The sequence below is a fragment of the Panthera uncia genome, chromosome D4, assembly GCF_023721935.1.
Source record: "Panthera uncia isolate 11264 chromosome D4, Puncia_PCG_1.0, whole genome shotgun sequence".
In the NCBI taxonomy this organism is placed as follows: Eukaryota; Metazoa; Chordata; class Mammalia; order Carnivora; family Felidae; genus Panthera; species Panthera uncia.
The window spans coordinates 84,038,000-84,050,959 of record NC_064807.1 but is presented as its reverse complement, the minus strand read 5'-3'; the positions used below and the strand labels follow the sequence as shown (position 1 = coordinate 84,050,959).

The following is a 12,960-nucleotide window of genomic DNA, read 5'->3' as shown; positions in this document are numbered from 1 at the left end:
CTGCCGAAGCCGCTGCCGCTCTAGCGCCCGATCCGGGGCCAGCCGCAGTGCCCTGCTCCTCCTCCTCCGACGGCGCCGCCTCCGCCGGGCTGCGCGGGGCGGCGGGCGGGGGGGTGGCCCCCGAGCCGCGGCCTGGGGGCTCCCTGGCCGGGCCCGGGCCCGGGGCGGCCGGGCGAGGGGGCGAGACGGAAAGAGCCGACGAGGAGGCGGCCCGAGAGCCCGGGAGGGGGCGCGTTATAAAGGGGGAGGTGCCCCGGCCTCGCCCTCCCCTCCCCCTCCGCCCGCCCCCTCCCTCCTCCCTCCCACCCTCCGCGGCCGCACCTGCCGCCGCCGCCGCCGCCGCCGCCGCCGCCGCCGCCGCCTGCCCGCTCGCCCGCTGTCCGCCGGCCGCCCTCGTCGCGTCACCGCCCGCGGCCCCTCCTCCGCCTTCGGAGGTGGGGCCCCGCGCTCCACACCTGGCTGCGGGGCGCCTCTCCGCGTGCCTCAGTTTACCCCCACATGCCAGCTGCTGCGGAGAGCCCTTTTCTCCCTGGCTCAGAGTGCCCCTCCACAGGCGAAGGCGGGAGGCGCCGAGGGAGCGGCCTCCGGTCCTGGGTGGAGAGAACGGCCCCCGCCGCCACCTCCCCGGGCCCCAGCCACCCGCCGTTGACATGGCAACCGACGGCCGCTAGGGGGCGCGGCGACACTGGAGGCGGCGAGAGAGCAACGCCTGGGCCTTCCAGTCCCGGACCCCGCGTTCTCTGGGAGTCAAGGATGAAGCCCACAGGAGCCCGGTTCCCCATCAGCTGTGCCCGAGCTGGTCAACCCCGGGTCATTAATTACAAAAATAGCTAGTATTTACTCCGAACCCCCTGTGTGCTCAGGAATTGCTGGGCGTTCCTGCTGAATCCTGAATCAACCACCCAATAGTCAGGATCACTAACCCATTTTACAGAAGAGGATATTGAGACTCAGACAGGTGAGGTCATTTGCCCAAGATCAGAGTGACAGTGCTGGGACTGGAACCTGGTCTGTCTGAAGAAGATTCTTCTGAGTCAGGCTGTTTACAGTATGGCCAGGGATATAATAATGGTGCCGTTTGAGGCCTGCTGTCATGCCAGGCACCATGCCCACCACCCATCTTCTCTGACCCTATGCCCCCTTCTCCTACTCCACCCCTTCCCCAGCATCTTCCTGATAATCTTCCCAGCTCACGAGCCTCTTGATCTTTCCTCCAGCTCTACTCAACAATCAGCCCACAGCAAAGCTGTGCTTTCTACCTCCTCTGTCTTCAGGAAAACCCAAATTGTGATATTGGAGGCTCTTTCCAGCTCCCTCCCAGGCTGTGGCTGCAGGACTCTCCCTCCTGTTGTTTCCTAATTCCCTGGACCTTCCTACCTGCAGTGCGGTACCCCTCAATGGCACCCAGTTTCCTGTCTTATCCTCCATGGCTTGGCCTTGCAGGTCTGGTGATCCTGGTGTCCCAAGAGACCCTGCTGGGGGAGGGGGGGAGGAGGCTGAGGCTCAAGGGTCAGCCAAGCAGCAGTGAGCCCCCTCCTGAGGGGAGTGTGAGGCCATCAAGTGTTTTAGGCAGTCAGGAGACATGTCAGAGAATGATCTGGGATCAGCTTCAAGGGTACACTGTGGAAGCAGGGAGGCCATTGGCTAAATTGGGGGTGAGAAGGGCGAGGAGGGAAAAAAATAATAACTAGCAATTACAATTTGTTGAGGCAAAATAAATGGCCCAGAGCATACATTCAGCACTTTATGGTAATTAATTCTCACTCAGCTATATGAGATGGCTACTGTTATCACCTCTCTTGTACACATAAGGACACTGACACTCAGAGGCAACATCCCCTGGCCAGAGTCAAACAGCTGACCGGCAGCCACATTGGGATTCGAACCAGCTCAGTCTGGCACAAACTCCAAGCACTCAGCCATATCAGGGCCCCCACCCGTCTGGGCTGTGGGCAGAGTTAGGGTACAGCCATGACAGAGCATCGCTGGCCTAGGTATTCTGGATGCCCACGGGGGGTATGGGAGGGGATGGTAGTATTGGGGGCCTACCATGGTTTTGGGTGGCCTCCACCATCAGACTCAGGCTGGATAGGTCCCCTGCCTGTTTCCCACGAGCTCTCCCTAAGTCACATCCTGTGGGCAGACGCCTCAGCAGATGTTCCGGTGTTGTCACCTCCACCCCACCACCCCTGCCCTGAACCCCAACATCCGCCAGTCACTTCCCCTCAGAACTTCGGGCCCTCCGCTCCCCTTGGCAGAAGCAGTAGGGAACTCTTTGGAAAGCCACCCGCGCTGTCCAGGCATGGGGTCCCGGATCATCCAGGTGGAAGGGCGAAGAAATGAGGTCCTCGCTGGAAATGATTTCTCACTGACTGACTTCTGATTTGCTAGTTTGAGGGAAATGTTTCCTGCCTCCACGGATCAGCTAAGCCTGCAAAGCCAGGCACCGGCCAGTTTGTCAGTTTGCTGACTAACCGACTAGACTCTGTGAGAGCCTCTGGTCCCGCTGGCATTTCACAGAGAAACTGAGGCACGGAGTAGAAGAGGGAATCATTGGCCTGCTGTTTGACTCTGGCCTAGACCTTCTGTTTTCCTCCCCTGAGCAGGGATGAGGTTGGGGGGGGGGGGGGGGGGGGGGCATAGGGAGGGAAGGAGAAGACAGGCTCATGGGTGGGCTGATCTTGGCTGCTCGTACGTCCCGGGAAGAGAAAGGGGTGCTGGATAGGGAGACACCGGGCAGAGGATGGTAATGTGACGCTTGCGGCCCTGTAGACCATGGACATTCTGCCCACACCAGCTGGGTGCTGACTCTGTACCTGGCCCTGTGTTGATACAGTGTCATTTCCCTGGGGCTTTACAGCTCCCCTCTTAGGAGGTTGCTGGAATTGGGCCCAGCTTACAGAAGAGGGAACTGAGACTCGGAGTGGTGACGTGCCCTGCCCAAGGCCACACAACCAGGAAGCTGTAAATCTGGGATTCAGAGCCAGGTCTCTGCTTCCAAAACCCAGGGTCATTCGCCACCGGCCTCAGTACCAGACAACTGGATGGAGCCGGGGAAAGACTAAGACCTACGGCAGGCATGGGGCCAATACACATGTGGAAGGCAAATTCTCCTCTGAGGGGGCATGAGGTCTGTTTGGAACATGTAAATGAAGACACAAGTGAATGTAATGTGGGTAATACTCGCAGTATGACTTTTATTTCACTGCCACGGGACCGTGTGAGGGATGTTGTATTGGTCTCATTTTGCTGAAGGGAGAAAATGAGGCTCAGAGAGGTAACACGACTTGCCCAAGATCACACACGTGGGGTCTGCAGGATCCCGTGTGCCTGGGGCCAATGCCTTCGACTGTGACGTCGAGACCTAATGGTACCTGGCCAAACTGGGGGCAAGGGAGTCACAGACGGGGGGGAAAGGGGCAGGAGGGAGGGGACAGAAACCAGAGGAGGGTTCCCTGGGGCACCATGGCTCAGTCTGGACCCGGAGCCCCGACCGCACAGAGGCAAAACTTCCAGCCGGTGGAGGGAAGAGCAGCATTCTGGGTGTGGGTCCAGCCCAAGCCGAAGCCTGGAGGCGCGAAAGCACTTACGTGTTCAGGGCTGTGGAGTGCGGGCTGCTCTGGGCCGGCCTCCAACGCAGGCTGAGGAGGGCCTGGGGGACAGCCACCCGCCGGCAGGTCCCCAGCCGCACTCCCAACGGCCACTCAAGGCAGCACAAAGGGGGCTCTGAGCTCAGTGGAGCCGCCACACTGAGCCCCATTCATTCTCCCAGGGACGGGCAATTGCGCTGGCGCCCGGGGCCAACGGCGGCGGCAGCACGGGCCTAGCTAGCACTCTCGCTGTACCTGCAGCAACACGGCCTCCCTGTGGCCGGGGCTCCCAGCTCTCCCACCACGTGCCCTCCCCTGGGGTCTTCTTGGCCTATGCCAATCCGCCCCTGGCCTGAACCACCCCCATCCCTCAGCGACAACCATGGCGGGGAGGGGGGGCTGCTGAGGCCACAGTGCCCTAGCCTGGGCTCACATTTTCTCATTTCATCCTCCCAGCAACCCCTGGAACTGGGAGCTACTTTGACCCTGTTTCACAGATAGAAACTGAGACCCAAAGTGGTAAAGGGTCTGGGGCAGGGTCACACAGTGAGGCGGGAGTGACAGAAACCCAGCACTTAGCCCAAGTCACTGGGACTGCCTCCTGGGAGAGAAGCCAGGGGAACCACCCACTGCCTTCCCCGAGGAAGACCCCTCACTACCGCCAGGCCACCGGCCCTATTCTCTCTTCTGACAACTGGAGGAGGGAGGGAGCACCGGCTTGGGAGCTAGGACACCTGGGGGTCTAGTCTCTGCTCCTCCTTAGCCTCAGTTACCTCATCTGTGAAATGGGACAGTACCAGCATTCACCTCACAGGTCGGTCGTAGGGACTCAACGGACAATCTGTGGAGGTTTTCACCTCCATGCCTGGCTCATGGTCAGGGCTCAGTAGAGGGACCTTCTCTTCCCAAATCCATGACCGAGAAACCTCATTCTTTCATGTGAGCTTTGAACACTGTTCCCATCCAGGTCGGTCTGTGAGCAGGACTCTGATGTCTTGATCTCTCAGGCTGTGTCCCTTTTCCTCTCAGGGCCTCGGTTTCCCTCTCAACCCATTAAGAAGGTTCAGTCAGATGCTTCCCCCACCAGGGCCCATCATCCAGCTGCCAGGGGGTTTCTGGAGCTGTAGGAGTGGAAGTTAGGACCTCAGCCTCCATAGCTGGACAAATAGGCCCTAATGCCAGGTAAGTTGACTTTCGAGGAGCCTCAGTTTCCACATCTGTAAAATGGGGGCAAGAGAAACAACATCTACCTCTTGGGACAGAAGGACTGAGCTTTCTGGCTGGAATGAACTAACTGATCAGAAGATGTTAGTCATCATTATTTTTGCTGAGGATGCATGAGGGGCCCCATCTGCCCTTGGACTCCCTCTCTCATAGGCTCGGTTGCCAGCCTGGGGGCCAGGATAATAATGTCCGATCGTGCTGGAGCCTCTGTGAGTTAATTGTGTGTCTTGCATTTGTGCCCATTCTTGAGATCAGTTGACTGGGGCTTCAGAGGCAGGAGTAACTTGTGTGCAGTACACAGAGCTGGGATTTGAAACCCCTGGCCTTGTGGCCACCCCAACCCCTGCAGCTGCTGACAGCCTCCACAGGTGTCTGGGACAATCTGTGTAGGGAAGTTTCATTTCCTCATCTCTGTCCTGCCCGTGTGACACACACACGCACACACGTAGGCTGGAAAAGTATCAGACTGTGGGCTAAGGGGTCTAGAAGGGTGAGATGTAGCCCTGTCTGTGCCACCAACCTGCCAGATGACCTGGGGCACTCCCTCTGCCCGTCTGTGCTCCAGATCCCCCCATCCCTGTATAAAGGGTGTGGTGGACCAAATTGCCACCGTGTCCCCGCTGGATTAAAAAGGAATGATCATGCCTTGGTGGGCACCGATTCTGTGCCAGGCTTCGCACCGAACTGGACCCTGTGAGGTGGGCATTGCAAATACCCCCTGCTCACAGTGAGGAAACCGAGGCTCAGGGAAGTCAGTGGCCTAGCCAGGATTACACGGTGACAAAGTAGCCAGCCAAGATTTGAACTTGGGTTTGGGTGGTCCCCAGGGCCACAGGCCTAACCACAGCACTCTTCACCGCTCCCAGTCCTTCCCCAGGCACCGAGGCTTAGAACAAACTGCCCTGTGGGCTGGCCTGGCTCCCAGCATCCTTCCAGCCGCTGGCCAGACCCCCTGACAGCTGTCAGCGGGTCCCCCCCACAGCCCCTACCCAGTGGGCTCCATTCCCAGGGCCTGTGGTTTGTCCCTCCAGGCCCTCCGGGTCCCATGGGCTTGTGGTCTGCCCCCTGCCCCCCTCCACCCCCCCCATAGCCAAGGTCAAGGAGGCAGCCCATGGGGGCCGGAGTGGGGGAGGCCCTGGCCCGCCCCCGTGGAGAGGATGGGGAGGGTGGAGCTGTGGGAGTTTCACTGGTTTAAAAATACACAGAGGAAGCGAGCGGCAAGAGGGTGCAAGAAAGGGGAAGGGGAGGTGAGGGAAGAATCTCAACGTTGATGTCCGGAGTCGAGAGCAGCCACTTGCCCGCTGGCCAGGGGCTTTACACGACCCGCCAAGATGACGGAGGGACCCAAGAAAGCCAGCAAAAAGTTCAGTGAGTGCAGGGTGCCCTTTGCACTGCCCTTCATCTCTCTGTCCATCCATCTCAGTCTCTCTCTGCATTGCTTCTTTATCACTGTCTGGTTTCTGTTTCTCTTTCTGTCCATCTCTATCCCTCTCTGGAGTTCTCTGCTTCTGGGTTTCCTTGTCGCCTTCCCTCTGTCACTCTGGCCCCATAGCTCTCTCTGTCTCTAGCTGGTTTGGTTCTCCATCTCTGCTCTGCCAGTCTCTGTTTCTCTGTCTCACCATTTGTGGGTGTGACCATCTCTGGTTTCCTTGGACCTCATGGGGCCGGGCAAGGGAAGACCTCCACATGCTCCACGCCCTGCCCCTGGAATTGGTTCACACGGGGGCTCAGTTGGAAGTTACTGGGGCCAGAGTGGGTATGGGTGCACCAGGAGAAGCTGCCCCATGTCCCCACCAGCAGTGACGCTGGGACCCAGGGCAGCTCGATGAGGGGTCACCCTGACCAAGGCTCCGTTTCCCCAAGTCAGTCTCCTCCGGGTCTCAGCCAACTTTTGCTTCCCCTGAGCCCTTCAACTTGACCGTTGACAGCACAGGGGAGGTGGTGGGTGGGGGTGTGCAGGGCCAGGATTAAGATGCATTCCACAGATGAAAATACTGGGCCCCAGAGATATGCTTTGAATCATATGGGGCTGCCCAGCAGGGCTCAATCCCATGTTCCTGGACTCACCTCGGTTTCCCTCCCTGTCCCACTACTGTTTCCTCCAGATCCCCCAGTGCCCAGGAGACAGCGGTTCTTGGCCCTCCTCCTGGCAATTGGCACAATTCCGCCCATTGGTATAGCTTTCTTAGAGCAGAGCCTCAGAACTTTCTGACAGTGTTTGTCAGGAGGCAGAGGCTAAGACAGTCGAGGGTGGGCAGGGCTGGGGGGAAAGCCCCAGAACACTGACCCCAGCAGTCCAGAGCCCTGAGTCCCTCATCAGGGTTCAGCCTTGCTGTGTGACCCTGGGCAAGTCCCTCCCCTCTCTGGGCCTCGGTTTCCTCTCTCATCAATGGGGGCATTGTGGTGAGGACCTGAGGAGGCAGAGGGTACCTAGGAAGTGGAAAATGCCAGAGTTTTTCCTTTTCACTCGCCTGGAGGTCATAGGGTTGTCAGAGGGTGGTGGCTTAGAGGAGGGACAGTCCCACAGCTGGGGGCAAGGAGGAGGGAACTCACAGGCACCCCTGCGGAAACGAGGAGATGGTATCACCCAAGCCCTGCCGCCTGAGTCCCCACTGTGGGCTCAGCTGACAGGAAGGACAGAACCTCAGAGAGTGGGCCCCCCAGGCTCCCAACAACCCCCTTCTCATTTCATCCCCTGTCCCCGGTGCTCAAACAGCCCCTCCTCACTCACCCCACCCCACGACCACACAAACATGCTTCACCTGCCCACGATGCCACCTCGGGCGGGTCTTTCCACAACTCTGACCTCCACTTCGTTATCTGCAGAAAAGGGAAATTAAGCTTGTGTCATTGAGTTATGCTGGGAACTCAGTGATGTAATGCATGAAGCATAGCTGACCAATGCAGAGGCATTCACTGCAATCATCGTCATTGCCTTCATAACTTCTCCAGGATATTCTGGGTGCCAGGCACCATATTAAGTCTGTTATTTACATGCTTTCCTTCAGTTCTGCTGTCCATAGGAGGTGGGCACTACAATCTCTATTTTGCTAATGTGGAGAATGGGGCTCAGTAGGGTCAAGTGACTTGCCGAAAGTCACACAGCAAGGATGTGGAAGAGCAGGGACGGTCGCTCAGGTCTGTGTGACTCTAGAGCTGCGTGTTGTTCTATGGGAACAAAGCGAGTGTCAGAGAAGCCCTGACCCTCCTTGAACCCTCAGTCAGAAGAACGACATGTATTTTTTATTATTGCTGCTGGCATTAACTCATGTCTTCCCCTTGCCCTCCCTCCCCCCACTTCCTCTGCCAGAGTTCTTCAAGTTCAAGGGCCTCGGGAGTCTCTCCAACCTCCCTCGGTCTTTCACTCTGAAACGGTCCTCAGCCTCCCTCAGTATCCGGTCCCACCTGGAGCAAGACACCTTTGAGGCTACACAGGATGACATGATGACTGTCCCACAAAGCCCCCCAGCCTATGCCCGCTCCAGTGACATGTACAGCCACATGGGCACCATGCCTCGCCACAGCACCAAGAAGGCTCGTGATCAACAGGCTACCCGGGAGACCAAGGAGGTGGGCTCTGAATCCCACCTGGTGCCCCAAGATCTGCCCAACCCTCCAGGCCTGGAGGCCGCCAAGGAGGTGGTGGTGGGGACCAATGCCCCCCTGGAGGACACCCCAGCAGTGGGACCCAACCCTTCCGTAATGGGCCCCACGGGAGAGCCTGAGGATCCCAGCGCAGACAGAAAAGAAGAAAGAGCTCCCAGGAATGTGCCTCCGGAAAGGTAGGTGCCCACAGTGGGGTGGGGTGAGAGTGGAATCTGCGGGAAGGGTGCCTCCAACCTCCTGCCAATAGAGCCTGGAGAGGAGCCCCCCCCCCCAAAACACACTTCAAGGGGGAATAAAAACTCTACACATGAACCAAGTGCTTACTACAGACCAGGCACCATGCTTAGTCTTTCACTTGCAATTAATTCTCAACAAAACAAAACAAAAACAACTGGGGAGGAGATTCTGTCATTTCCATATGACAGATGAGGAACCGAAGATTCAGAGAGGCAAAGTCATCTGCCCCAGGCAGGTTGCACATCTGTCAAATGACAAAGTGGAGATTTGAACTCGCCCTAGGCAGCCTCCAGGAGCCGGCTGAGCCCCAAGCCCAATCGCTGGATCCCTGCCCAGGACCCCCACACCCAAATCACCTTTAGTTCTGCTGGACAACACTGCTCCCCCTGGTTGCCACTTCACTTGGTTATAGGGTGAGCTGAGTTCATGCAAAAATACACATAGTGATGATATGACCCTAGCACCCATTCTACTGGGTGTCAAAACATATGTTACTCACCGAACGCTCTGTAAAAGCATTTATCATTATATCATGAGACCCATCTTACAGATGGGGAGACTGAGACTCAGTCAAGGTAGTAGAGCTGGATTTGAGCAGAAACTGCCCGCCTCCAATGGCTGCACACTCATCTCTCACATTGTACCCACCACCTTCTAAGCTGTACAGCTGTGTGCTTCATGCCCTTGGGAGACCCCTCAATCTCAACCACAGGAGTCTCCAGCTCTTCAACCCTCAGACCCTGGGTCTAAACCACACTGGTCAGATGTACTTATTGAAATAAAGAGGGGAAAAAAACCCAGCTGAGCAAAAGTAACTCTAGGGCCAGTTCTGAGACCTCTCCGGAATGGCTTTGCCCTGAGACACCAAGCACAGTTTCTGTGTGCTGGGGTAATTGAGTCTAGACCTCTGTTCAATGGGGAGCAAGACTTTGTAAAGTTTCAGAATGAATCTAGTCCAGACTCTGCCTCTTACTGACTGCATGACCTTGGATAAATCTGTTTCCTTTTCTGAGCGTCCGTTTCCTCAGCTGATAAATGGCATAATGATAGCACCTACCTTGTAGGGCATGATGAGAATCAAGAGTCACATACAGGACTTTTAAAATCTTAGCACAGTGCCTAGCACACCACTAACAGTAAATGTTTTTCCATCATCCCTGGCTGTTCCAGGCTGCTGTCTTGTGCCGTCCCCTCCTTAGTTCAGCCTCATTTGAGGGTGGAAGAGCAAGGATTGTATGCAGGGGAGAAGGCCTGATAGGTTCTGGGGCGTTCTGAGGCAGCCTAGGGCCTGAGACGTGCCTTGTGAGTTTGCAGGAAAGGGGCGGGTGGAGCGGCGTGTCTGGGGGCGTGGCCTTTTCAGGCTGCCAGGCGGACTGCTGAGGGAAGGTGCTGTTGGAACGGGGCGGGTCAAGGCAGAGGGGTGTGTCCGGGGGGCGTGGCCTTCCCGGCCTTGGACGCTAAAAGATGGGGGTAGGGGGAGGAGCGAGACAGGAGGCGGAAGGGCGTTCCCGAGGCGGGGCGTGTCCTTCCTAGCGGGAGGTGTCGGTTGTGGGGCGGCCCCCGGCAGAGGGCGAGGGGCGTGCCCGGGGCGTGGTCTACAGGTCAGGCTCCGCCCCCGGAGTACGGCTCTGCGCTTCAGCGCTCCCTGGCCTGAGAAAGGCGGGAGCCCTCGGGCTGAGGAGGTACCCGGGCTTCAGGCAGTGACTGCGGGGGAACCATGACTGCAGTGGGACGAAGATGTCCGTCACTGGGACCCAGAGGGTGAGTGACCGAGCTGGGCCTGAGGAGGGCATGCGGGGATGGCAATGGTTTGAGGGGAAATCGGTGCCCCTGCGGCAACCAACATACCAGGATGCCCGTTAGCATCAGGGACTTTTAAACTTTCTTTTGGTGTAATTCTGTCCCTGCCTTGCCCTCGCACAGGCTGGGTATTTACTCCTCACAACAGCCCCGGAAGAGGGGCACGTTTATCATCCCCATTTTACAGATGAGTAAAGGGAGATTATTTGCCCGGTTCTCCACAGTAGTGAAGGTTAGTTAGACCCAGGGTTTAACTCCACCTTCCTGGACCATGCCCTTAAAGGCTGGGCAGCCTGTTCCCCTCCCACAGGGCCAGGGCCTCTGGGAAGGATGGTCCTGAGAAACCTTGAGAATGCCAAGTCTAGGACCCAGCCTTCCTCCTCTGTGGGCAGGGGCCCTGGTGGTCCTGGCAGTGCCTCCAGCATCAGGCCTGGCCTAGAGCTGGTGGAGGAAGTAGAGAGACTGCCCTCCATCCCCCAATCATCCAGAGTGTCCAGTGGTCCTGAGGTGGGGTCAGGTTAGCAGATCAGATTGAGCCCCCTCCTGGTGTCCTGAGACCCAGTGTCCCCACTTGCCCTCCAAGCCAAGCAGGAGGCTAGAAATGAAATGTTTCTTCCAGGAGTCCCTGAAGCCCAGCCCTGTGTCCCAGAGTCAGGAGAGCTGCTTTGCCTGTGTGATCTCAGATTTGCCCTGCCCTACTCTGGGCCTTAGACCTCCCCAGCAGCCCGGATGGGTCTGGGATGATCTCTGAGGGTACATCCAACCTGGAGAGGAGGGCATTTGAGAATTGCCACTGAACAAGACCGGGGCCCCATTCCCCAGTGTCCCAAGGGGGTCATCTCAGTGGCTGCTCAGGGAGTGGTCTAAGCTGGGGTAGATGGTGTCCCTCCCCTACCCCCTGGGAGGCAGGGTACACCTGGAGCAGAAGGAAGGAAGGGGAAGAGGTGAAACTGCAGGAGTTTCCTGGTGCCCTGTTCTCTGCTGAGATCGTGGGGGATGAGGAGGAAGGAGGGAGGAGGGGCCAGGAGCAGAGGGGGTGAAGAGCCCTTAGCGCCCAGAAAGGACAGCACCAGCCTAGCCTCACCCTACCCCTAGCACCTCAGCCTTCTGCAGGGAAATAGCAGCTCCAGAGAGCCCTGACGACCCTCCTCTGCAGTCCCTGTTAAGGAGGAGGAAGGGGAGGCCCAGTGAAGGAAGGGAGGCCCCAACACCTTCCATCCAGACCCATGCCCACACACAGGAACTTTTAGGCCAGGGTCCTAGAAGAGGGGGTCAAGACCTGGCTCATAACTGGCCAGTCCCTGCTTGAAGCACCCAATGGGTGCCACCTACCACACAGGCCATGTGAAAGGAAACTTCTGTTTGCTTCATTTTACCGGTGAAAAGGCCAAGATTCAGAGGCGGGAAGGGATTTTCCTGGGGTCACAGAGAGATGAGGTGTCAGAGCCTAGACTTGATCCCAAGTCACGAGACCACATTTCACCTCCTGCAAATAAAAATCTCAAAGCCATTTCTACCGTTATTGAAATGACTTCCCTTAAGCCCCTGGAAGAGAGATAATGGGAGCCCACTTTACAGATGAAGACATTGAGGTTTTGTGAGGTTACTAACCTGCTCGAGATGACACATTTAGTTGAGCTGGAATTTCACTCATTTTAATATTTACTGTGATGCAACTATGCCCTAGATACTCTTCCAAGTTTTGGGGAGACAGCAGTGAGCACAGCAGACAAAACCCTGCTATCATGGAGCCTCCGTTCCAGTGTGGGGGGAGACATGATAAGACAAGTTATATGGTTCAGCAGAAGAGAAAAGTGCTGGGAGAAATACTGAAGCCAACCAGGGGTATGCCTGGTGGTAGCAGTTTAGGAAGGTAAGCCAGGAAAAAGGTCACCTTGACGTGATGTTTGAACAAAGGGATGTGGGAACAAACCCTCTCGATATCTGGGGAAGAGTGTACCAGGCCAAGGGAACAGCAGGTACAAAGGCCCTGAGGTAGGAGGGTCCTTGGCATGTTTGAGGAGCAGCTGGGACCCACAGTGGCTGCAGGAGAATAAGATGGGGGGCGGGGGGGAGGGTGGAGTGGTGGGAGGCGAGGCCAGAGAGGAAATGAGTTCAGATAATGGAAGGCCTGGAAGGCCCGGCAAGGACTGGGCTTTGATTCAGCGAGAAGCAGCCATTGCTGGCCTTGAGCAGAGGAGGGCCTCATTCTGACTTATGTTTTACGAGGACCTCTCCTTTGAGGAGGGTTTGAATGCACTTCTACTCATTGTAAAGTGTCACACCCAAGCGTCCTTCCCTCCCTGCCAGATCACAGAGACCCAGACCCCTCCACCCCCCACTCCCACAGCTGTTCAGAAGGAGATTGGGAGAAGGTGCACCCCATAGGGCAGCCAGGGGCACCCTGCATGGCGGGTGCCCCAGCCCTGGTGCCAAGCACTGAGAACAGGCCAAGAACCCCCCCCCCCCCCCCCCCCCCCCCCCCCCCCCCCCCCCCCCCCCC

General features: G+C 57.5%; 1 protein-coding gene across 4 annotated transcripts in view; it reads left to right on the top strand.

Moving 5' to 3' along the window:
* The first annotated feature begins 6,031 nt into the window (after positions 1 to 6,031).
* Positions 6,032 to 12,960, top strand: part of SH2D3C (SH2 domain containing 3C) — a 30,461-nt gene continuing 23,532 nt past the window's right edge. The window contains exons 1-3 of one of the 4 annotated variants that reach the window (XM_049629037.1): positions 8,479 to 8,596; positions 10,355 to 10,418; positions 12,145 to 12,330. In XM_049629037.1, coding sequence (XP_049484994.1) covers positions 8,581 to 8,596; positions 10,355 to 10,418; positions 12,145 to 12,330 — 266 coding nt within the window. In that variant the 5' untranslated portion in view covers positions 8,479 to 8,580. Of the gene's footprint in view, positions 6,183 to 8,124; positions 8,597 to 10,354; positions 10,419 to 12,144; positions 12,331 to 12,960 lie in introns of those variants that run through there. The other 3 variants (XM_049629027.1, XM_049629020.1, XM_049629052.1) reach the window with 3 other exon arrangements.